General features: G+C 40.9%; 1 protein-coding gene across 1 annotated transcript in view; it reads right to left on the bottom strand.

Moving 5' to 3' along the window:
- The window catches only part of FBN1 (fibrillin 1), a 252,149-nt gene that overhangs the window by 10,148 nt on the left and 216,961 nt on the right, over positions 1-25,040 (bottom strand). Inside the window, exons 50-63 of the mRNA XM_066276475.1 lie at positions 23,279-23,404; positions 18,124-18,273; positions 17,679-17,744; positions 17,293-17,409; positions 15,441-15,560; positions 13,763-13,885; positions 13,065-13,196; positions 10,531-10,656; positions 9,768-9,974; positions 7,687-7,812; positions 7,321-7,443; positions 4,410-4,526; positions 4,039-4,167; positions 2,871-2,990 (exon numbers count right to left, since the gene is read on the bottom strand). Of these exons, the coding sequence (XP_066132572.1) occupies positions 2,871-2,990; positions 4,039-4,167; positions 4,410-4,526; positions 7,321-7,443; positions 7,687-7,812; positions 9,768-9,974; positions 10,531-10,656; positions 13,065-13,196; positions 13,763-13,885; positions 15,441-15,560; positions 17,293-17,409; positions 17,679-17,744; positions 18,124-18,273; positions 23,279-23,404 (1,782 nt within the window). The remainder of the gene's footprint in view (positions 1-2,870; positions 2,991-4,038; positions 4,168-4,409; positions 4,527-7,320; positions 7,444-7,686; positions 7,813-9,767; positions 9,975-10,530; positions 10,657-13,064; positions 13,197-13,762; positions 13,886-15,440; positions 15,561-17,292; positions 17,410-17,678; positions 17,745-18,123; positions 18,274-23,278; positions 23,405-25,040) is intronic.

Genomic DNA, 25,040 nt, shown 5'->3' with positions numbered 1-25,040 from the left:
AGTACCCCTCAAGGTGGTATTTAAGTCCAACTTAGATGACCAGGGAGATAGGAGGTTTATATATTAGGAAGAAGGTCAGACTAGATCATCTCGAAGATTCTTTTTAACTTTGTGTATCTATCTGTGTTCCTATAAATATCTGTTCCGGTTATAAACTTTCCCCCTTTTCTATTTACCTTACATTTCTTTTCTATTTACCTTACATTTCTTTTCCTTCTAGAGAATCTAATAAAGTTTAAATTAAACTTGCTTATCTGGTTTGGAAAGGTAGGGTAGAGTGGAGCATGAACGGGCCAGCGTCCAATGTTGATAGCTCGAAAATACTCTGTTTGTACACTCACCCTTTTCTGTCAATAGACAAACACCACGATTTGTTTAACATGCCTTGCACTTTCCCTGACCTTTTACATCCTGTACACCCTGGAGCAAATGGCTCCATAAATAATTCTTCTACACTCAGAAATCTTTGTTTTATTCTTTAAGTGGGTACTTAAATTGGTGAGAATTGTGTCCTTTTTATAGAAAGAGACAATTCTGCTTTTATTGAAACAGCCAGAGCCTCCAAAATTACTCCATAGAAGCAGATAGAAATCTACCCATCCTGTCCTCTAAAATCAATGGTTTCAGCCTTTAGCTTGCATAGTGTGTGTCAGCTGTGGCCTGAAAGCAGAAGCACTAGGACAATTCCAAAATGTAGGATGGCCTTTGCTTTACTCATTTTCTCTAGGTCAAAATGGGTCAACTCCACCGTCAGCTGGCAGTTTGGTATTTCTTAGAAAGCAATGAACTCCAGTGGCCCCTGATCCCCACCCTATACATCAGAGGCCCCCAAACTTTTTACACAGGGGGTCAGTTCACTGTCCCTCAGACCATTGGAGGGCCGGACTATAAAAAAAAAATTATGTACAAATCCCTATGCACACTGCACATCTCTTATTTTAAAGTTAAAAAAAAAAAAAAAAAGGGAACAAATACAATATTTAAAATAAAGAACAAGTAAATTTTTTTTTTTTTTTAGAACAAGTAAATTTAAATCAACAAACTGACTAGTATTTCAATGGGAACTATGGGCCTGCTTTTGGTTAATGGGATGGTCAATGTGCTCCTCTCACTGACCACCAGTGAAAGAGGTGCCCCTTCCAAAGTATGGCGGGGGCCGGATAAATGGCCTCAGGGGGCCACATGTGGCCCGTGGGCCGTAGTTTGGGGACCCCTGCTATACATCTTCTGAGAGGAAACTTCAGGCCACCTAGTGGGCTGGTCTAAGACATCCGCTCCACTCTGCTCTGCACCACTCTGGGGAAGCCATTCTGACCCAAGGCAACCCTCATTCTGAGTAACTGTAATCCTCAAGCATTATGAGCCCAGTTTAGACTGGTATCTTTTGGGCATCAAAAACTCCCAAACTTCTTCTTGCTTTTTAATCAATTTATAGTCTGTAACTCCCAGTTAGGAGTTCATCTTCATGAGGCCAAAGTAGAATCCCCAGGCAACCAGGGCATGACCTGGCCACCTCTACTGTCCCTGGGCTGAAGGTAAGAAGGGGAGTGTAAGCCCTGGAGTGGTAGACCTCACCTCTCTTGTCCTTTCCCTCATAGCTCTAATTTCATCAAGAAACCTAGTAAGTATGTAAGTACAGACAATCAACAGACTCACTCTGAAAGTTCTGTGAACAGTGTCAGAACCTGGTGATTAAAGTTCACGACCTTCTTGAGCTGATGATAATGAAAGCATTTTTATTAAAACTAGACAGTTGGTTAACAAGTCTTGCGGCCTAAACTCTTCTAAGCATTGGGGTCATTTTAGCCAACCCAACTCACTTCTGCAAAACTATGCCTTGGAAGGAATCAAACCGGATGAGAGAGACACAGTGTTAATAAATAAAAACAGACCAAATGATGTGTCTTCGTGTATTCATTTGTTGTAAAGTATGGAGCCAGCACCCCATCCCACCCACCCGACCCCCACTCCGGAAACCTGAATTCTCTTGTCTTTGCTAAGGAGGACTCTGGAGCCAAGTGTGGCAGCTAGAGCAAGTTCCCTGAGAACCACACGGGCAGTGATGCTCTACAGATCATTTCAGAGTGAACAAAACAAGTAATTGTGATGCTTGGAAGGCAGCCCTAAACCAGGAAGTTAAGAGTTGGGCTCTAGTTCCAGATGTGTCACAAAAGAACTAGTATCAGGACAGATTACTCTCTGGGCTTCTGGGTCCTCAGCAAGAAAACAAAGAGTTTGGGCTGCTTCATGGATCAAGGGTCTCTCTAAACTCAGTGTTTACATTTTCTGATGTGAAGTAAGAGTTATTTTCCCATGACATTGTGCAATCAAAAATGACATAATTTCAATTTAATGAGAAAGCCTGTGGGTCTTCCTTAATTTTCAAAAGAGTTTAGCAATCCTTAAAAAAAAAAAAAAAAAGTGCTGTGCCTGCTGCTTGCCCTCTGCCCCAAAGATGGGTAGAGCTGCTTGTGACCACTACTGCGTCTCCAAGCCAAAAGTCGCTCACAGTAGCCTCTGGCTGGCTGATACTTTTCAGGCACAAGTAGGATTTCTTTTAGCCTGATGTGAACAGAAGTCAAGGGTAGGCTGAGGACGAGCAAGGCAACAGAAGGGCAGGGGGGATGCTGGGAGTCAACAGTTGACTTAAGAAGAATAATTCACTTCAAACGCCCTCTATCATTATATTTGTTTCTTAGTTTGCTATTCTGCGAAAGCTATCACTGCCCTCTGGTTTCAGTCGGGTTAGGGCCATTTTAAAGGAGCATTGGTTGCTTTCCTAACAAAAGGAAGTTTTCAGAAAGAAAGCAGCACAGTGCCTCCGAGGAGCTTGGCGCAGGCCACCCTGCCGCGCGGGGAGAGGTACTTGCCGACACACTGGTTCCACTGGTAGTGCTGGAGGTAGCCCTGGGGGCAGCTGCACCGGTAGCCCCCGATGATGTTCTGGCAGCCGTGCTGGCAGCGGTGGTTCCCTTCGCACTCGTCCACATCTGGAAAAGGGGGCCCAGGCGCCGGTGAGTCACAGTCCTACTTGTCTCAGAGGCATTCTCTGAAGCAACGTGGACATGCACGCTCAACTCTAAGGCCATTTTAATATAAAATCTGACCCCCAACCAATTATCCTATGCGTTTTTTTTTGTTGTTGTTGTTGGTTTTCTGAGCTATATATTTTTAAAACTTCCTTTTCAAGTACAGCTGACATACAATATTATATTAGTCTTAGGTGGACAATACAGTCAATTAGATATGTCTATAACTCATGACGTGATCACCCCGTTCAGTCTGGAACCCAAATGACAACATATGCAGTTATTACAATATCACTGACTATATTTCCTATGCTGTATTTTACATTCCCATAACTACTGTATCTTTATTTAAAAAAAAAATATTTCACCATCCAAAACATTAAGAATATCTACTCTGGAGGTTTTGATAAGTCCAAGGAAAAAAACATTCAGATATTTGTGGTCAAGCCTACAAATAAAAATGATGAAGAAATTAATGCAAACCACAAAGGCACCTCATGGGTTAGTTGTGTAAATTATTTATACTTGCTTCCTTGTGCCAGAATTAGAAGCCAAAAAAGTGTTAATATAAAGGTAAAATACTAAAAAGTGATTTAAAGTTTTAATTATATATTTTCAGAAGAGTTATTCCTTATGCGTTTAATCTGCATTGGGGGAATCCTTTTATGACTCTGAATTCAGTGACCAGAAAACTAATGAACAAAATTTAGGAATCTAGCTATTTTATTTTTTTACTGGGTCATTCGTTATTAGATTAAATTATTAAGTGGGCAGAGAAACCCAGAAAAGGCACCTGTTAGAGACACAATCGAGCCTGAGAACAGGAGACGGGATCTCTCAGGCGTGGGACCTGGGCAAACCAGGCAAAATATCTCCACCTTCAGTCTGGTGCCCCACCCCCACCCCCATCCCCAGCTGTGACATCACATACAGGAGATGACAAGGTACTGACAGTCACACAGGCCTCACAAGGACCCAGCAGCTGGATCCAGCTGAGGGCCGCACCCACCTTCACAGCTGGCACCGCTCTGATCAAGTGAGAATCCCCGCTGGCACTCACAGGTGAAGCTCCCGGGGGTATTCTGACAAATGCCCTTCGACCCACACAGGTTGATGTCAGAAGTGCATTCATTGTTATCTGTAAGAGACAGTGTGGGCGAAGGGGCAGTTAAAATCCCCCAAAGCTCTCTTTGTGTTATTTGAAAGGAAGAGAGAGGGATGATTCACTTGGAAAAGGCCAAAAAAGGCCTGTAACTGTTCACATGTACATGTTCACACACACGCACACACATCCATGTACTCAGTTTTTGTCCTCTTTCAGCAGCAGCAGCTCTTAAAGGAACAGCTACCTCCCTTAGGGGGCTTTTCCTCTCCACGTACCGATGCAGGCAGTGTGGTGTTGGGTGAAGCCAGGCGGACATTTGCACGTGAAGCTGCCGATGGTGTTAACACACAGGAACTGGCAGTTGTGCTGCTTCGTTGCACACTCATCAAGATCTACAAGAGAATGTAAATGGGCATTGGAGTCGAGCTGACAGCACAGGTACCTGGAAGCCACCCCAGCAAGAAGTACTGAGTTTTCATTTCTATGTCTCAAGTGACCCCGGCCAGAACGGAGCCGCAGCAAATGGCTGGGAGGAACCCAGGAGGTAAGGGTTTGAATGATAAAACGTGGTCTCAGTTCAGGTGAAAAAAATGTAGCTCTTTGGGGGATCCAAGGAAAACCTACTTCCTTTTAGTTAAAGACATTCCTCAGGAAAGAAATTTCAGATAAGTTATAAGACTTTAAATAAATTATAAAATGAGATAAAAGACAAGGGATTCTCAAAAATTTCCAGAGGACTGAAAAGATCTATTCAAGAGAAACATAAAAAGAAATGCTAAGGCTGGAAATTTGTTCACTTAATTCTTTTCCATTTGCTGTTTTTATTCTGCTCAAATGAGATGATCAACCCAGCCCAACCCAACCCAACCAAACCAAACCCAACAAAAATGACTTCTTTGTTTAGAGATCCTCCTTTGGATAAAACAGAATTGAGCAATCAGGAAGGAAAAAAGGAAAGGAAAATACTCATTCCGATAAGCTAAGAGCACTTTTTAAAATTGTCTACAGTATTTATCCAACATTACTCCCCACGTCTCAATAAAATCCCCCGCTCGGACCAGGCCTCTTCCCTCATCGGAACTTCAATGCTCATCCTCAACTCCGCTGCCATTAATAATGTCAGGAGATACGAAGTGTGTTCCAATTTTTAGTTAAATTTTAATTTAAAAAAATCGCTGTGAATTCAGGACCCCTCTTTCCGTTTTTTCTTTCCTTTTCTTTCCTTTCCATTCTTTCCTCCCTCCCCCCTTCCTCCCTCTTTCTCTCCTCTCTTTCATATAATCTTTTATCCCTGCACAGAGTTGTGCTTAGAGCTACAGCACAGTGCCAGTTTCTGTCTAGATAATATCTGGAGTGGACCTAAAGCGTACGAACTCCCCATATTTCTCCCGGTGCTCTGCTGACTTCTCTTAACATGGAGCCAGTCCCACGCTCTTTCCACTACTGGGGGTCACTGTTTCTGCTTTTCTGGTTTTTGCATTATTGACAGCTGTGTGCCTGCTGCCAGCAGGGGGCCCTTTCCTCTCTATGATTCCAGGGACTTTCTAAAGCACCATCCACACTTGCTGAAGCTCACTTGCGAACAGGTGAAGACAAGTCAGTGATTTCTTCCAACACTATTTTATAGCTGCGACACATGCAGAACAGCAACACTCACTGTTCTCACTTCCAACAATATCATTTCTCTCTCTTCTCTGGACCCATCTCTCTGGGAAGTGCTGGTCCCACGTTCCCCCTGGGGCTATCCTTCTAGTCTCTTTCCTCTCAATTTCAACAGTATAGGTATCTGCATCACTCATTTAGAAATCTAGTCCTATCTACCAAGAATGTAGAAGAATGTAGACCTTATGAGAAAAATAGGAGAAAGGGACTAGTAAGTAGAACTGAAAAAAAATCATAGCGCTGCTTTGTGCATTCCTAAAGCCATAAAAAGAACATTACTGACGCTTTTAATACTCTGTGTAAGAGCTTAATTACTAGTATACATTTAATTTTCATGTCTCATCTCCTAATTGTTATAAAATTTTGGGTATTTTCTGCCCCCATGGGTTAGAAAAGCACTACAAATTGTTTTGCTTATTGCAGAGAGAAATTTATCCCTTGACTTTGTTTTCCCATTTACCTGAAAAAGTTATGGCTCTGAGTTAGAGCCTCACACTGATCAGAATTCACTGTGAAGCAGAGATAAAAAGCACGTTTTATTCCTGAGAAGAACAAAGCTATGAATGCTCTTCACTTAAGACAGTCAGAATTGAACAGGTCTCTCAACTCCCTCTCCTGCAAATAACTGGATTATACAAAACCTGTGCTGCACAGGACAACCTCAGGCCATTGCCCATTATCTATTCTGTATCACTAGCTTCTGAACTCTCCCCCTTCCAGAAAACACAGGGAGGGATTGAGGGCCTGTTTCCCTCTGCTCTCCACTTGCACTCCATCCCACCATTGAACTTCCTTTATTTCCTTTCTCTCTCCTCCAAGGCTTCATGGCAGAATGCTCTCTTTTTCTGCCATCTGGTCTACCTTTTCCAAATCCCTCATTTTCCAAATTGTTCTTAAGTTATAACTCACTTGTGCCATTTACTCAATATATGAAGTTCTTATCATTGAGGAAGTTGTTTACAGGAGTACATTTACATCAACAGAATTTTGTTAACATTCTCAGTGGAGGAGGGATTTCTGCATAGATGTTGACTGTTTCTTAATTCTTTATGATATTTGTGTCTCATATAAGCTCCTGGAGGAATGGTCCTATGTTGCAGAACAAAAACCTAAACAAAGTACTCACTTACTTAGACACAATATCCTCTGGGATCATGACACTGATCAGTATGAGACTGGACTCTGTTAGGCTATTTAGTTGTTGAGCAGTCTAACTACATAAATGCAATAAATAGAAAGCAGAAAGAAAGTGATCAATAAGAGATCTGCCACACCCCGAGCCTTGCAGCACTGGTCCTGCTGTCTCCGAGGCCCTCAGGGATGCCCCCCACCGATGCCCACGGGGCAGGCAGGGAGGCTGGCACTGCCACTGGTTGCCTGCCATCGCCCTCACCTTCCCTCCAGCACAGGGGGCTCTCATGGAGGAACTAACCCCAGGGAAGCAGCTCTTGCCTATAGAGAGGGTCTTTCAGCAACCTTGCGCCCAAGATGCAGGTGTGTGGGTGAAAGCACATGGGACTTTACCTTTGCAGCTCCTTCCATCCTCCTGCAGAATGTAGCCCTTCGGGCAGGAGCACTGGTAACTCCCTTCTGTGTTTTTGCAGATAAAATTGCAGGGTTTGGGAGCCTGGTTGCACTCGTTCAGATCTGTGATTAAAGAGATACCGTGTGACTGCCATCAAAATAATGCACAAGGTCTAACACAGAATTTTTGTTTGGGGAAAAGAAAAAGTAAACTCTGTGTAGTCTTTGATCCTTGTCTTTATGTTTTCCTATAAAATTAATTAGGCTTTTTAGATTTTTTTTTTTTTTAGTGTGAGGATTTTATTTTTTTGCCATAATCTATAATTTCTAATTGGGTTAGTAAACCATAAGGAATAGAATACTTACCTACACAGGCAGTTCCAGTTATATCTGGAGTGTAGCCAGTTTTACAAATACAGTGATATGACCCTCTGTCATTGACACATTCCCCATTTCGGCAAACGTCATGGATAACCTTGCACTCATCAATATCTGCAATTTAATAAACAAATTAAAATATAAAAGGCATTAAAATGAACTACATTAATATGTAGGGGTCACTTTAGTGTAAGTACTAATAAGCTATGTTACTATATTATGGACCTAAGAAATTCAACCGAAGGGATGACAGCATACATTTTACATATAATGGTAACTCTATTGAGGCAAAGAATTAACTTTATCAGACTGTAGTGGTAAACTAATCAGGCTAGGAGAAAACTTTAACAATAATTTCCTTCTAAATTGATACTCTTTTCCTCCTCCGGGCCCACAGAACAACACCCTCATCCAGACACACAGCCCCTGTGCACCATCTCAGGTCAACAAACTTTCCTGTGGACACCCCATAAATGAAGCACAGCAGTGGATCCTTCTGACAAGGAAATCCCATTTTTTTCTAATATTGTATGTTCAAAATAAGAAGAAAAGCTTTTTTTCCCTATTCTTTTTGTTGTGTTTAAAGTGAATCCCCCCAAAATAGAAAATTGTATAATATGGGTGAAATTGAACTAAACTTCACCCCGTTAGTAAGGGACAGAGCTCTGGAATAGACTACTGGCCTGCATGATTTGTTTCCTGCTAAGGAAGAGGGACCCTCACTCACTGCTCCACCAAGAGAGAAATATTTGATCCATACATACTGTTGAGCATTAAAGCCAATGTCCTCCCTAATCTTGACCCATCTATGGCTTTACTGCTTGGTGGGGGGCCAATACCAAGTGAGTTCCTAGCTTTTGATTGCCAACTAACCATTTTATACCAACAGCTAATATTTTTCCTGAATTTCTCAAGTTCACTCTGAAATGCAATTTAGGATACACCCATTGGTCTCAAAAAATGAGTCGTCTCCACCATTTCATTTTATCCTCCAAAGAGTCATAAATTTGTTTTGGCCACCCCATCTAATCTAGCCACTTCTATCTTTTAGCACATCCAATTATGTTATTTTACCTTTAACCGCCTCTTTCTAACGTGAACACAAATCCTACTTAATCTTCTCTTCCCTTCCCTTTACAACCCCCCCCCCCAAGGAACTCAAAATGTCTCTCTCCTCTCTTTTATGAAACCAAAAACAATTGTAGTTACTGTTGCTAGGCCTGAAAGTCTTCTTCTGAGCTGCCTCAGATACCCTGAAGCCTTCTCATCCCTCTCACGTTAATACAATTGTGCTTTTTCAGAGGTAATTAAAAAAAAATCAGTCTTGTTTATACTTTCATGCAGTATATTTCAGTCAATTTTAAGAGTTAAAGTGCATATTGCTATACTAGTTCAGGAATTTAATGAACGTTTATTTCAAGGTTTATCTAAAAATCACATTCAGAGGACCAACAACACCTATAACAAACTTCTGTTTAAAAAGTTGAAGATGCCTGACAGGGCAGTGGCGCAGTGGATGGAGCGTCGGACTGGGATGCGGAAGACTCAGGTTCAAGACCCCAAGGTCACCAGCTTGAGCGAGGGCTCATCTGGTTTGAACAAAAGCTCACTAGCTTGAGCCCAAAGTCACTGGCTCAAGCAAGGGGTTACTCGGTCTGCTGAAGGTCCCACGGTCAAGGCACGTATGAGAGGGCAGTCAATGAACAATTAAGGTGTTGCAACACGCAACGAAAAACTAATGATTGATGCTTCTCATCTCTCCATGTCTGTTTGTCTGTCCCTGTCTATCACTCTCTCTGTCTCTGTAAAAATAAATAAATAAAAAAAATTAAAAAGTTGAAGATTTCTTGTAATGCAAAGGCAGGAACCTCAGCATACACAATTCAATCAGGAAGACCCCGGCCACTATGGCAAGACAGACTTGAATGTCTCAAACACCATAATGAAGAACTTGTGTCCACCTCAACTGAGCAACTCAGCCAAAGTTCATAGAGTCCACATTCTCATCTGTTTTTCATAAAACAAACAAACAAACAACCCTGCAAGTATTTTTGGACTGAATGAAGTACCTGCTCCATTGGTCATAAATCCTCGGCCATGGGGGCAGAGCTTTTTGAAAGCCACCGTGCCCTGGAAAGGGCAGATCTCACAGTGGGGACCCCAGCCTCTGCCTCCATCACAGCAGCATTCAGACTTGGTGACGGGGTTCCTGTTGCTCGAGCCGATCTGACACATGTTCTGCAGCACCTCTGTGAAGCAGTACCCTTCCCGGTTGTCTGCAGGGCAAGGATGTTAACATGAGGATCTTAGGACATTTCATGAGCATAGCAAGCTATCAAAAATTTGGTCAGAAGTGAAACCCAAAAGGGATGAAACACTTTACCCTGGGTGAGAAGGAGCGAGAAGGGAAAGCTCGAAACTGCAGGGAGAGAGAAAGGATGGCATCTGAGGAAACAAACAAGAGAGTCAGTAAGTAGGCAGAAGAGCACTGGTCTAGACAGGTTACAAGTCTATCTCCTTCCAGAGATGGGGGCGGGAGTGGGGACGGTCATGCTACAGTGAGGGAGAAGCAGAGAAACACGTGGAAACATCCTGAGCACCAAAGCAGCCAAGGAAGGAATTCCAAACCAATGACTCAGTGATGCAATTAGCAAAGGAAGAATTTAGCTGCAGGGTGCCACTAAGCACAACAGGACAGCCACTGAGTCATCTCCAAAGCATGAACATTTTTAACCTTTCTTCAGATTTAGACAATCTCTCTCATTTCATACTGGGTCTAAAGCGTCCCAGTGAGGGCCGGGGCGACAGAAGCATCCCGCTGTCTGGACTCACCAAGGCACTCATCCTGGGCGGGGCTGGCTGTGAAGCCGTCGTTGCACTCACAGGTGTAGCTCCCCCGGGTGTTGAGGCAGCGACCATTCTCACAGATCCCGGGCTTGGTCTGACATTCATTCTCGTCTGTGTAGTTTCATTGAAGGAATGAAAAAAAGAGGCATCATTTGGCCACTTTGTACAAAAATGGATCCTTCCTTTTTAAAAAAAATTTAGTTTGTGAATACTAGGTAAGCTATTCCCATGGTTCCAAATGCAAAAGGGACTAGTTCATATTCAGCAAAACTTACCCCTTCTCTTTATCCCACAGCCACTAAACTCTTCTCCGAGGAGTCAACTGTGTTACTGCCGGTTTCTAATATGCCCTCTCAGAGTTGAATTGCACCCATACAAGCAAATACATACATCTCTGTGTGTGCCTCTGCTCCTTAACAACATAATTGATGGCATTTTTATATATTTAAGACATAGATGATATCATCGTATGTAAAGAAATATTGCAATACTTTATTAGAATAATATCTGCAATAGTCAGTTGTGTCTTAAGGGAGTTTGTCTAGACTAATCTTCCAATTCAGTATAGATTATGTTTGCCCTCGCCAAATAGCTCAGTTAGTTAGAGCATTGACCCAAAGTATAGAGGTTGCTGATTTGATCTCTGGTCAGGGCTCATACAAGAACAGATTGATGCTCCTGTCTCTCTCTCCCTTCCCCCCTCCCTAAAATCAATAAATATTGATACACACACACACATATATTATGTTTATTATAATACTTCAACAATGTTACTAAGAAATAATAGCCTGACCAGGCGGTGGCGCAGTGGATAGAGCATCAGACTGGGATGTGGAGGACCCAGGTTCGAAACCCGAAAGTCGCCAGCTTGAGTGCGGGCTCATCTGGTTTGAGCAAGGGGTCACTCGGTCTGCTGGAGCCCCCCCAGTCAAGGGACATATGAGAAAGCAATCAATGAACAACTATGGTGGAGCAATGAAGAATTGATGTTTCTCATCTCTCTCCCTTCCTGTCTGTCTGTCTCTACCTATCCCTCTCTCTGTCTCTGTCACAAATAATAATAATAATAATAATAATAATAATAATAAATTATAAGTCAGTCTCTCAAGTTTAGAGAAAAGCATTAAAGTATCTGGAAATTCTTAGAACTGTCTGATGATTACCAAGAAAGATCATAAATAATTTGCCTAGGTATGTCCCACTGAGAATAGCTCTATACCCTGAAGGCAGAGACCTCAGGAAGAGAGGCAGAGAGCTGAAAGGTGACATCTGTAAAGTTCTCAATACCCAGACCAATTAAATCAGAACATCTTGATTTAATTGGATGTGGAACCTGAGTTCTCCAAGTGATTCCAATGTGCCACTGAGAATCAGAACCACAGATCTGAGGAGATCCAGTGTGTGACCATTAATCCACATATTTTTTCTGTGTGTTTAAAGTCTGCTCTTTAATCACTACATGTCTACTCTGTATCTTACAAAGTAAGGGAAGAGTGAGGTTCTTAAGATTCTTGACAACATAAAATACATTTTCTAATGTCACTGATTATTAAAAAGGAAAAGGATGCATGAAGGAGTTTTCTGATAATTTCCTCCTGTATTTTTTTTTGCCTAGAGCTGTGGTCAGAAAACTTCCTGTAAGTAATAGTAATATTATAGTATAACTATACAGTGTATAGTAAATGTCAGGTTTTGCAGGCTACATGGTCTCCGTTGCAATGGCTCCACTCTGCTCTGCCACCTTGGCACGAAAGCAGCAATGGACAATAGTAAGTGAATGGTTATAACTATGTTCCCATATGAATCTATTTACAAAAACAGGTGGTGACTGGCAGGCTGGATTTGAACCTGACGCTGTGGTTCGCCAACCCCTAGTCGAAAGCTGTGGTTTTTAATGCTGGTTCCACATTATAAAAACCCACTGTAAACAAACCAGATTCTCTGAAGGTAGATCCCCTGGTTTAGTGATGTCCCTAGTTCCAAGGGTCCTCTGATTAGAACTCAATGTCAGGGTACTAGTAGCAAAGTTGCATCAATTAGGGAGCCATTCCGAGGCAGTAAGGAGAACTGACCCCAAAACAAAGGAGTACAAAAAAATTAAAGAAGAAAATAGAGAAAACACCTAATATTCCAATTTTAGCAGCAAAATGGACTGAGAAAGTAGGCAAAGGCCAGCTCAGAGGAAGAAAATAACAAAGCTATGGAATTCATGGACAATCAAGAGGCAGGGAACCTCCACTTGACGTGGGGTTAAGAGAGGCAAAGGCTCCGGCAAAGAACACAGTGCCCAGCCCTTTCTGGGTATTTTAGTTAGTCAGAGTGTTCAGTTAGCCCTAATAAGTCAAGGTTGTGGGTTTAATCCCCAGTCACAGCACATACAAGAATCCACCAATGAGTGCATGAGTAAGTGGAACCACAAATTAATATTTCTCTCTCTCCCTCTCTTTCAAAAATCAGTAAGTAAAAATCCCTTGTCCCTTCTGACTTCCTCAAGGCTCCTCCTGCAGGGATCCTCTTACCCACGCAGCCTTCTCCGTCAGGCCTCCGCTGGTACCCGGGGCCACAGATGCACAAGTATGTGCCAATGAGGTTCTTGCATTCCATTTGTTTTTCAGCACAGTCATGCTTCCCTTCTTCACACTCATCCTCATCTGGAAAGAATGTGCAACCACAAATTTATAAAAGAAGCTGCATCAACTGCTTGTTTTTTTTACATGTAAAATAGTAGTAAGTAATCTATTTTCTTTTGCACTATTGGGCTCCGTGGCCTCTTAAGAAGGCAAAGTCTTCTAACCACCTAGGAACTTGAAGAAATTGCCCCCCCTAACTAACTGATAACCTCTTCAAAAGCAGGATGCATGATTTTTAATACTTTTTAATGAGTTGAATATCTCTGTCTCAATCTCTTCATATTGAATTTCTTGAATGTGAGGAAATGTCTTCTCTTCTTTATAGCTTCACATTTGGAGCACAGCTGGCATGCAACACAGAGGGAACTGAAAAGGACCTGCAGTGCAGCCCTCCACTCAGTTTGATGCCTCAAGCTACCCTTTACTAGGAAAGGTAGCAATGATAACCTTCACACTGTTCATGGGGTACAGCCGTGTTCCCCAATGCCCAGCCCTACTCTACTGTTGGAAGCTTTAGAGGGACATTTCCCATTATAGATAGTATTAGAGCTCCCTGGCTTGGATGGCCTTGAATGTGGATGTCTCACCTTTACACATCCTCCTGTCTTCTCTCAGAACGTATCCAGCAGGACATTTGCATTCATATGACCCATAAGTGTTCACACATCGGAAAGCACAGAGCAGAGGATTCTGAGCACACTCGTTTATATCTGCAGCACAGGTAGTAAGAAAACAATGGATCATGGGTATCAATAAAAAAAAAAAGAGGAATCAACTTTGACCAAAAGTTGAAATGCTTCATTGTTATAAATAGGGATGGACTAAGCAGTCTTTGGTTTTCAGGGAATTATAAAATGAATCAGTTATTTAATAATTGATATAAGTAGGATGACCATGCATCCTGATTCAGCATAGTCCCAGTTTACGCTTGTTCTTACATAATTATGAATCATTGTTTAGGTGGATGAAAATTATAGGTCACTCTATTTAGAGGGTGCCTTTCTAATATTCTGGTTCTAAAGCCTCAAGTTGATCCCTTGCCACCTCCAAAGTCACATGGAGCAGTGATCAGTTTTACCCCATTCAGCCAAAACAGTAACTATCAAGTCAACCATTGTCAGAACAGAAGCAGACCCCTCCAAAATTGTAACCACTTCCCTTTCCTCATGTAAAGAGGCTCCTATGAAATAACAGTGATTCTTAGGCCCAAGCAAACAGTGTTCTGAATTATTGTATACTTACAGAAATACTTTGTTACAAGGCTCACGTTAGAGCCTTAAACAGATGGGAATGACTTTTCTGTTAGAAGATTAAAGTGATTTCTGTAGATCTCATAGTTTGAAACCATCAGAATGTGTTTTGGAAAATCAGGGTTAAATCAGACCATCTTGATCATCATGTTTCTCCCTGTGGCCACTAATGCCAACTGAGATCATCAGTGAGATCCCAGAACATGATTTACTCACCGTCTTGAAAGATTCACCCGCAACTTCCACAGTGGGTATTGATGGGTTGTATCTCTAACGAAGAGTTCATTTTAATACCAACCTTACCCTCTCCCTTCATCTCCCTTTCATCCTTTTCTTGGACCACTGGTTCTCAACTTGAGAATCCATCAGAATCACCTGGATGGCTGCTTAGTGTTGCCGATTCAGGAGGTCGGATGTATGGCCTAAAAATTTGAGTTCCTAACAAGTTCACAGGGGATGCTGATGTAGCTGTTCCAGAGACCACCCTTTGAGAACCACTCTTCTAGATACTCCCTCCCTCTTCTTCCTCTCCATACATTCTCCCAGGCATACTGGCAGATGCCTATATAGGCAATCTCTTTCACCATGATAGTTGCAGAATGTTGGTGGTTATCTCAGTGTGCAACTATTTCTATGAATAGAAAAGAAAAAGAAGAAAAAAAAAAGGGAGCATAGAGATGAAAATTTTAAAAAGGGGGAACAAGGAATATAAGAAATAAGGCAGTAAACAAGACAAGAGTTGTATCCAAATGTGAGTAATGGGGAGACGCCACCAAGAACTCTGCATGATCTGCAGTATAACTTAGGCCATAAGTCACCTGTATCTTTTCCAGATAATCCCTGCAGAAAGGAGGCCATGCAGAGAAGAAATGATGGAATGGCCCATTAGATCCAGATGTTCTTTATCCTATGATATATATCCTGAGTGGTATTTCCTACTAAAAATTATAATCAACCAACTGTCATCTCCAAGATCAGAATGTGTCACCAACTAGCCTGCATTTAAGAGGCTTACCTTCACAAGTCATCATTGGACCAGGCTCAAATCCCTCCTCACAGGTGCATTCAAAACCTCCAATGACATTCTTGCACGTTCCATTTCCGCAAGGATTGCCCACAGAGCATTCATCAGTATCTGCAAATGACCAGGAGTATTCAAAACATGATGACTTGAGAGAAAACTGCTTGGACTCAGGTAGTATTTTTCATTCTATCAGAGTGCTTTGATCTGTATTTCTTATTTTATTCTCATTCTGTCCATGTAAAGAAGGGGTGCACATGTCTTATACCCACAGGTCTGTAGTTGTAAAATTTGACTTGCTCAGTGGCAGTGGCAGTGGCAGTACCTAGGCTTCTAGCCCTCATACTGCTCTGCTCCATGAAGTCCTCCAGCCTCCCACACCACAAAGAAGTAAATCTTCTACTGGGGATAGATGCTCAAAGGGTTAAAACAATGCTTGTCTCATTCGTCAAAAGCTTTCACTTATTTAAAGCTAGAAATACATCTAGTGTACTTGGCCTTACATTACATCACTCTCTAAAAAGCCTTAAAGAGAATGGATCTTTGCCAGGTATAAAATAGAAGACTAAACTTACACAAAATAAAAGAAGAGAAGTTAAGCAAAACTAATACACTGGATTAAAATCAAGATTCAAATAGATTCTGTTGATTCTGTTGAAACCAAACGGTTTATATTAGGCAGAAGAAAGTCTAGAAAGAAATATGTCTAGAGTACGATCTCTCTAAGTAACTGTGGAGAGAGAACAAGTCTTACTAAAGCGGTCCCAAATATATATATGCCTCCTAACCCATCCACCTAGCATCCTCATTCTGAAACATCTCTTGGGAAAAATATCTTCCTTTGGAGAAAAAAATTGGAGAAATAATATTGTGTTTTAGCTCTGCAAGGCACAGAAAAGTAATGGGCTATCATCAAGGGTTCTGTCTTAACGCTGAGTTCTGAATTTACAAAATGAAGACAAGATAATATGGTAGAGAGACCCTGAGTGAGGAGGCTCATAACCACATCCATAGTAGCACTAATTGAAGATGCCAAAGGGAAAAGATTGACAACTTTGCTTTTGTTCTGCTGTGAAACTGTATTTCACTGTCGCAAATATTATATCTTCTTCAAGTTAATAAAGACCACAATATCACTTATTTGTAGAGCCATGAGGTGATTAGAAATAATGAGTCCATCTGCATAACATTACTTTCTAAGGCCTGACGAACTAGATTCAGTTCTCATGGCCACCACTGCAGCTGAAATCCTCATGCCCTGATTCCTTGTGTGGAACGAACACTTGCTAATGCACACAACTCTTAGCATGTATGCCATTATGAATTCAGGTTTGGATTGGCGCTAGAGTGGATTAAGAGGTCCAAGGTCAGCCATAAAAGCCCTTCTTTTTTAATAAGACGGTTAAAACAAGAGGAATTACACTGGGTACATAGCGTCTCATTTTACTAAGTGTAATAAAATCTGGGTAAATGTTGTGCTTTATATATTGAGAGACTAAGATTATGCCATTACTTTCTTTTTCTTTAAATTTCAGAAAGATTTTCTTTATAGTATTGTCCTTTCCATTATTTTGTTAAATCTGTTCAGAGTCTATCTTCCCCATTGGAGTTAAGGCCCATGCCAGGAAGGACCATGTTGTCATGATTCATTACTATAGCCTCAGAGCCTAATAGAATGCCTGATACACAGTGGGGCCTCAGCTAGATGCTAGATGAACAATACATAAATGAAGGAACAAAACTTATCTCTGTTCCATCCTGGTACTTATACTTTCTCATGTGAATATTATATAGCTAAAATTTTAATTTGTAACATCCCAGTGGATGAAATCGCTTTGTTACTCACCCACACATTCATTCCCTTCCAGAATGTAACCAAAGGGGCACTCGCAACGATAGGAGCCATCCGTGTTGATGCACTGCCCGTGTTTACAGACATCAGGCTCTTTGCACTCATCCATATCTTAAGCAAAGAAGAAGAAGAAAAAAACAGTGAATAACAGAGGTAAATTATAATCATATCAGTGCTTAATCTAAGAAATATTTATTATAACACAATATTGCAAATACAACACAATAACACAATTGGTATCTAAATGAAAAGACAAAGAAATAGAGCTTAATTTTTGAAGATAGATGTAAAGAAATAAGAACATCTGAAAACCAGCAAGGAAGAGGCTAGAGGGTTGATGTTTAGAAATGCGGAGACTCTATCTAGCACATGCCACTCACCAACTGCTGAATCGTCAGGTCCCACGATGATCCCGCTTCCGTAGGGACAGATTTGGCGGAAGGCCTCTGTGGTGGAGAGACACAATCGTTAAAACACAGACCAGTGGCAACAGCTACAGGCTCCTACCCAAGCATTATGTGGTGGTCAGACTGCCACATGCTACAGATATTGAGACACAATGAACAAGACAAGCCCAGAAACCGGAGACAGGTAACAAGGCTCCCAGAGCTCCCAGAGGTGTGTCTACTACATGGGCAGCTCCAATCCATAACGTTGTTGAGAAGAAAATAACTACCTAGCTCCTGACATAAAATAATTTTAATAAACATTTTCATTAGACTTACAATGAAATTAAATCGTCTTATTTTCCTGAAGGCCCATGGTCTTAATTATTTCACGACCAGTGTGCACCGTGAATGGCCCAAAGAGCAATGCAGAGCATACCGTCGGGTTCAGTGGGGCACAGCTCACAGGGATCTCCCCAACCTTCTCCCTTCAGGGCACAGCAGCATTCTTGTTTAGAGTGATTTCTGGATTTGGGTGATGAACACTTTCCTCCTTCAAACTTCGCATAACAGTAGCTCATTCGTAAATCTGCAGCATAATTCAAGAGACCCTTTAGTTGCTTTTTTACTACATCGTTAATGCATAACAGTTAATAAGAAACAAGCCATCCTGTTAAATGGGTTCTCTTCTTATTACTACAGTAATACTCCTTAAGTGGTGGCAAGAATCACTGAGTTGAGATCTTTAAAGTCATAGGTATCTTCTATGATGAGACCTGACGGACAAATCTATGTGACTTATAACATATTATTTCTTATTTTAGCCCATTTTCCAATATCACCTGATGTGAATAAAAAGACGAACACCGTCATGTTTCAAAACTGGCATCATCAGTGACTTCAGGATGGGCACAACCCGAGTCAGAATCATTCACAAGCTCCCTTCACTGATAACTCTGCTTACTCATGTTTTAGATTACATTTAGCAAGCACATTAGGTGAAGGTAGACCACCCAGTTCTAGTAGTTATTGTGGTATCATACTATGCTGTTTATTCTGTGTCCCTTTTATTCTTTTCTTTAAAAAAGTTTCCTGTTGAATTTATTGGGATGATATTGGTTAATAAAATGAAACAACTGCTTCTTATAGAGCAAGGCAGGTGTACAATTCTACAATACATCATCTGTATATTGCATTGTGTGTTCACCACCCCAAGTCAACTCTCCCTCTATTGTATGTGTCCCTTAAACCTGGGAACCAAAATAAAACCTTAGATTCCAGGCATAAAGCACATACAGATGTGGCGATTTTGTGGACTGGCAAGAATACAACACAATGGTCATTTACTAAAGCTGCTACTCATGCAGTGGCTGTCTACAAAACGTATGTGGAGCTTTCTGCAGGATTTACACACACACACACACACACACACACACACACACGCACACACACACACACACACACACAGAGAAGCTTGTTTAGCTTAACAAAGTGAGGGAAGGAAAAAAAGGAGCCCAGCAGGGAGATAAGTAAATGAGAGGGAGAGTAGTCCTCTTCTCAAGGAATATATTTCTTTAATATTGATTATTTCTTGGTGACTCCAACGTGGAATATGGGATTTAATTCCTAAAAAATTTTCCAACATTGTTTGACATAATTTTGGCCACTGACTTTTCCATTTCTTATAGAGCGAGTTGGGTGATTCTAAAAAGTGAGCTCATCCCAGAGCCTGGAGTGTGTTTTCCCTCAAACTTGACTTTCAAAGCCTTGCAAACCCCTCTCAAGTTACAGAGGCAAAATCTGCAGGTTTTAAAAGAATGCTTTTGTATCCATTTTGTACAATTCCCCCTTTTTTTAATTTTTGATCAGCTCAGCCGTCTCCTGTCACCGTCTTCCAATCTCAGGTAGTGTTCTCTCATAGTCAGTCACCTGTGCATTTTCTGTTAAGACAATTTCACCAGCTTTTATTTCATGACAAATGAGACAATGTAAGAATAACTGAGTTGCCAAAGATCATAGCAGCAAGACTTTTTAAATTGAATTTATTGGGGTGACACCGGCTAACATAATTATATAGGTGTCAAGTGCTCACTTCTACAACACGTCTTGGTGCACCACATTGCGTGGTTAGCCCCTCAACTCAAGTCTGCATCCACCACCATTTATCACCCCACACCCTCCTCCACTCACCCTACGTCTCAGCCTTCACCACACTATTCAGAAAATTTTTCATGACTAAAGTAAAACTGTCTATCTGCCTGTTTATCTGACTCACCAGGCTCTGGTAAATCACATTCAGTTGGCTTTCCCAATGAACTTGTTTAATTTCTATCACCAACTTTTCCAGATAAGTTGTCTCCCCAGTTTCTCTTTCACCTCCACACCTGTTATGGCTAGGACCTCACAGGCACCCTTCAGTCGCCTGCTCTTCAGGGGGTCAAGAGCAAGTAAAAGCCAGACCTTGTCTTGCAACATGTCTGCCAACCAAACGTTTGTTTTGTTAAGAAGCTGCAATATTTAATAAGCTAATGTTTCCTGAAGGGCACCTTTTGATTTGCTTTAATTCTTCAATTTCAATGTCACATACAAAGTTTTGCGTTTATTGGTCCTGTTTTGATTATTTATGTCTACAACTGTCTTAAGATATAAATTAGTGATTACTCACCAAAATGTCTCAACAAATATATTAAAACTTAATTCCTTCCTCTGTCTTCCAGTTTGTAATTTTTCTTTGAAACCAGGCCCTGCATGTCCTAATACAAGTTTGTTAAAATTTCCACTCTCTCTTCCTTTTATCACTTACCCTGTTCCCCAGAGTCCAGTCTCCCCAACATCACTCCAAAAACTCACCCCCTAAAAGAATTCAGGCATCACACAGAGGCTCAAACACACGAAGTTTAGGGTGAGTCTATGCAATTCCCTCTACCAAACTTTGTAAGTGGGAGTGGTTCATTTACATGTCACCTTCAGGTGCCAGGATTCATCCCATTTGTTCATTCCAAACATTATCTGAAGTTCTGCAGAATTTTATCATGTCATGGGTAATAGAAGCCTGACTTAATTTATCATTTCATAAGAAAAACCCAGGTCTTAACTCCCTGTCTCAAGAACAATATATGCTCTGTAGGAGATTTCCATTTGCTCGTGGTGATTCTCTAAAATTGGTTTATTAATCAGAGGTGGCCTTGCATTGGGAAAGAGAAGAGGGCTTGCCCACGTACTTTAACTAGGGCTCACTAGCATGCCTGTTTACCAGTCCATCTGCAAAGAGCCCTTAATGACCCTTGAAATTTCATCAGAACTACAACAGTTACTTTCCCTGCTTGCATTCCTCAGCTCTGGCTCTGCCTGTTGGAGCTGCGCATGTGGCAGGGCCGCTCCCAGCTGGGCCGAGTCTTCCTACAGTGTTAGCTTGCTCTGTGACAGGCCAGTGCAAATTGAATTAATAGCCTATGAGTTGCTTCTGGCCTGCCACATCAGCGGATTCACACCTGGTTTCTCACTGCTTTCTTTCCAAACTCAGGCCAAGCCAAAGGCACACAAAAAACAGGGGGAAGAAGTTACCATAAAATTGATCTGGCTGGTCTGTACCATAGAGACTGACCCAAGTATCTGCTTGAATCCAGCACCACTTCGCCCACAACCTTGAAATCCACGTAGGCCTCTGATAGATACTGATAGGATCACACCAACCACAGAATCCTCAACTCTCCCCTTCCTCCCTTTTCAATACTGGGTAACTAAAGGGCTAGTTGTAAAGTAAAAAGTTAATCAATTAAAATAACAACAAGAGTCTATGAAGGACTCAGAAACTAACAAATTTTTGTCACATGCTCAATAAGACTGGTTGGGCAGGTATTACTATTGTTGTTTAAAATGGAAAAACTGAATTTACAAAAGATTAAATGTCTTGCCCTAGGCCAGTGGTTCTCAAAGTGTGTGCCAGGGTGCACTGGTGCACCCTAGGAGATTTCCAGGTGCACCCTATGGTATTCCAGAGAAATTCAGAGACCAAAAAACCAACAGGGTTTTGGGAGTTTAGATTTTTGGAGGACTGAGGTGTGGGGAATTGGCTGTAAGATGACAGTCTGCCCAACCTCCCACCTCACTTGCCTGATTAGGTTGCAAAAGGCTGTCAAGCTGTGGTGCTGGATTGTTTACACTACCCCCCATGTTCCCCAGAAAGACTGGAGGCAAGTTTCTTCTATCCTTTGTTTGCTGTAAAGTTAAGATGATATATATGGTGGGAGTTTTCTGCACTCAACACAATTAAGAGTAAAAAGAGAATTCTTCAATGTATTGATGAGGAAATGAGAGTTTGCCTTTCAAATATATGCCCAAACATTGAAGAAATCGCTAGGACACATCAGGCTCATGTTTCTCATAAACACAAGAATGAAAAAACAACACATTTGTGCCAGGACCTGCTGAATTTACTAAATCTTACTAAGAATGTATCTATATATATATAAAGATAATGTTTTTGTCATTTTTTAATTTTTTAACCCCTCTTTTTTACAAATTCTAAAAAGCATAACTCAAAAAATGTAACATAAAAATGTTTTTTAATGGCAGAAAAAATTTAATTTTGTCGCATTTATTTTGTTTAATTACCATAAAAGCACGCTTGGACTTTATATTATTTTCTTTAATATTTGACTTAATTATTATAACATATTTCTCAGAAATTTGCATTTAGTGCACCTACAATTATTTGTAGGATTTTAAATGTGCCCCGACTTCAAAAAGTTTGAGAACCACTGCCCTAGGCTAGAAATGGCAGGGCTGAGACTTCAAACACAATTGTTAGAATCTTAAATGATATCCACTGCCTCTCATTTGGAAATAAAGAAACACACACTGGGGTGGGGTGGAGGAAGAGAAATATGTGTGTTTGTATGTGTATGTGTGTTTTTGTACTGAATTCATTAAACTAGTTTGTAAAAGTAGATAGACACACACAATTGCATTGTTAGGTAAAATCTAAACAGTTTTCTGGGACACAGAACACTGTGTTATGCTTAAGTTCAGGGTCCCTTTTTATTTTTTTCCTTAAAGTGCACATGTATTGTTCCTGCAAACAGACTATGGCCTACCAAGAATCCTAGTCAGTTCAAATTTATTTTTGTTTTCTTAGAAAACTTGTGATATAAGGGATGTGCACTACATCCTGGGAACATGTGGGTTAATCTGAACTTTTCAGCCTGGAAGTCCAAGTTTGGGCCCATATTTATCCAGGTTACCTCTTCAGAGGTAGACACTATGACGCTGATGGCTGATCTTCCAGGCTTTGCCATATTCAGTGGCTCATGGCGGACACCCACTCACTGACCTATCAGCATCTGTGTTCTTAGGAGGAGAGACGTCTAGTGCCAGGACAGTTGTTGCACAAGCAAACATAATTTGATGGATGAGTGTTTAACCTTGAAAGTAAAAATGAACCTTCTGACATGTGGTAATCATTAGACCTCTGGGTGAATAAAATCTCTCCATCTTCTCATTCACAAAGAATCAAAGCTTTGCCATGTTTTAAAAATAAAACCACAGCAAATAAACATAGGATAACGAAGTCTAAAGCCTTCAAGGGCACTTACCTTGGCACCTTCTTCCAGTGGAGGACAAAGAGAACCCGTCTGGACACAGACATTTGAAGCTGCCTTCAGTGTTACTGCAAGTGCCCAACGCACAGATCTCTGGGTCTTCAACACACTCATCAATATCTAAAAGAGTCACAGGTATCAAAATCAAAACACCAAGGAGACACCATCAGGTACCAAATGCAAAATGTGTAACTACAAAGTGCTACTGACTTTCAAAATTCCCCTAATCATGAGGATTTTTTCCTATATCATAATACTATAGGTAGTCTTCTTGACTGTGATGACTTTTTAAAAATTAGCTTTGACAGTTCTTGTTGTAAAAATGGAATCTGCAAGTACCTGCTAAGAGATGCAATGAGAAACATCTCTTACCCAGACTCAGTGGCTTGGCTAATAAGAAAAGTTGGCATAATTTCATCCTACCCTAAACTAGGAAGGAAGCAACAAACTCCAGTGTGACTTCACCACTGCTGAGCAGAAGCTGTGAAATTTGAGTGTGTTGACAAAGAATTACTCAGTGAGAGAGCTAGGCCTTTGAACTAAGTTTATTTTCCTCCATTCACCAACAGTGCTTTTCTTAATAACGAATGCAATAGCCCTAAAACTGAATTTTACAAATTAGTTTTCTTAGTTACACCAGTAACTAAGAAAATAATCCTATGCAGTATAAACTAAAGGTACTACAGCAGATAAGGCTCTGAACTCTTCCTTGCAGGTTATTTTTTCTGAAAACACAAAAATATCTTCCTGTAGTTTTTCTTTCATCATACAGATAATAGGGATCTGACACACTTAGAATTGTGTCATGTTTTCTTCAGCATCTCAGCTATTCTAAGGGAGTAAGGGTGGTCCGTCTTAACTATTCTAAGGGGGTGATGAAGGGTGGTCTGAAGTAAAGTTTGAATGGCTCAGGTAACCACATGCCCTGCTTGGTTTAGGAGAGTCCTAAAACTCATGCCTGTTGACCTGGCCTCATTATGAATGGTGCCCACCTCAAAATTGTGTTGGTTTGATCAATAAATTACATGATCACCCTTCTTACGGAAAAAGTATATATAGCCACTGTTGCCAACAGATTTAGCTATTGTTTCCCCTTTCAGCAGAAACTTGTAGTGAAAAAGCAGTAGTTCTTGATTCTGAGCCAAACCGTTTTTATGGCAACACTTTTTTCCCCAATAAAACACATCTCTTGTATCTTGGGGCTGTTTATTCTCATGTTTGTGCAAAGAGTTCTACCCACACAAAAATGTAATCGTATTACACAACTTTATTCCCATGAGGTCCAACTAAAGGGAAGTTAGAAAATTAACTTCTTTATCTTGACTTACTGTAACTACACAAAAGTTATTCTAGAAATATACAATGCAAAGCGATTATCTCCCTGTTCCATGCCAAGCCAGACTCTTCACCCCGTATTATTACAGGGCATTTATAACTGCATCATGTTTCTTATGCTTTATGAACAAATCTGAACTGCTGGTGATGATTGATTACTCCATTGCCACACACTCTACTGCAACATCCAACCTTGTCTTAAAAGAAAAGCCAACTTTTGTAAAAATGCTCCAGCATTTTTTTTTTTGGTTACTGTTTTTGCCACTGTTGTTATGATTCTTTCCCTTATAGTAGAAATAAACCTGTAGATGCTGACTTGGTAGGAGTGGAAACAAAGACTGTTGAATGGGCACATTTACTGACTATTCAGGAAGGTGTTTTTTTTCTTATATATTTCCATTCTTTTCATTCTGGGGGGAAG

The sequence above is a fragment of the Saccopteryx bilineata genome, chromosome 4 (assembly GCF_036850765.1).
Source record: "Saccopteryx bilineata isolate mSacBil1 chromosome 4, mSacBil1_pri_phased_curated, whole genome shotgun sequence".
Classification (NCBI taxonomy): Eukaryota; Metazoa; Chordata; class Mammalia; order Chiroptera; family Emballonuridae; genus Saccopteryx; species Saccopteryx bilineata.
The sequence above is the reverse complement of the archived record's forward strand: the minus strand, read 5'-3'. Positions and strand labels throughout refer to the sequence as shown.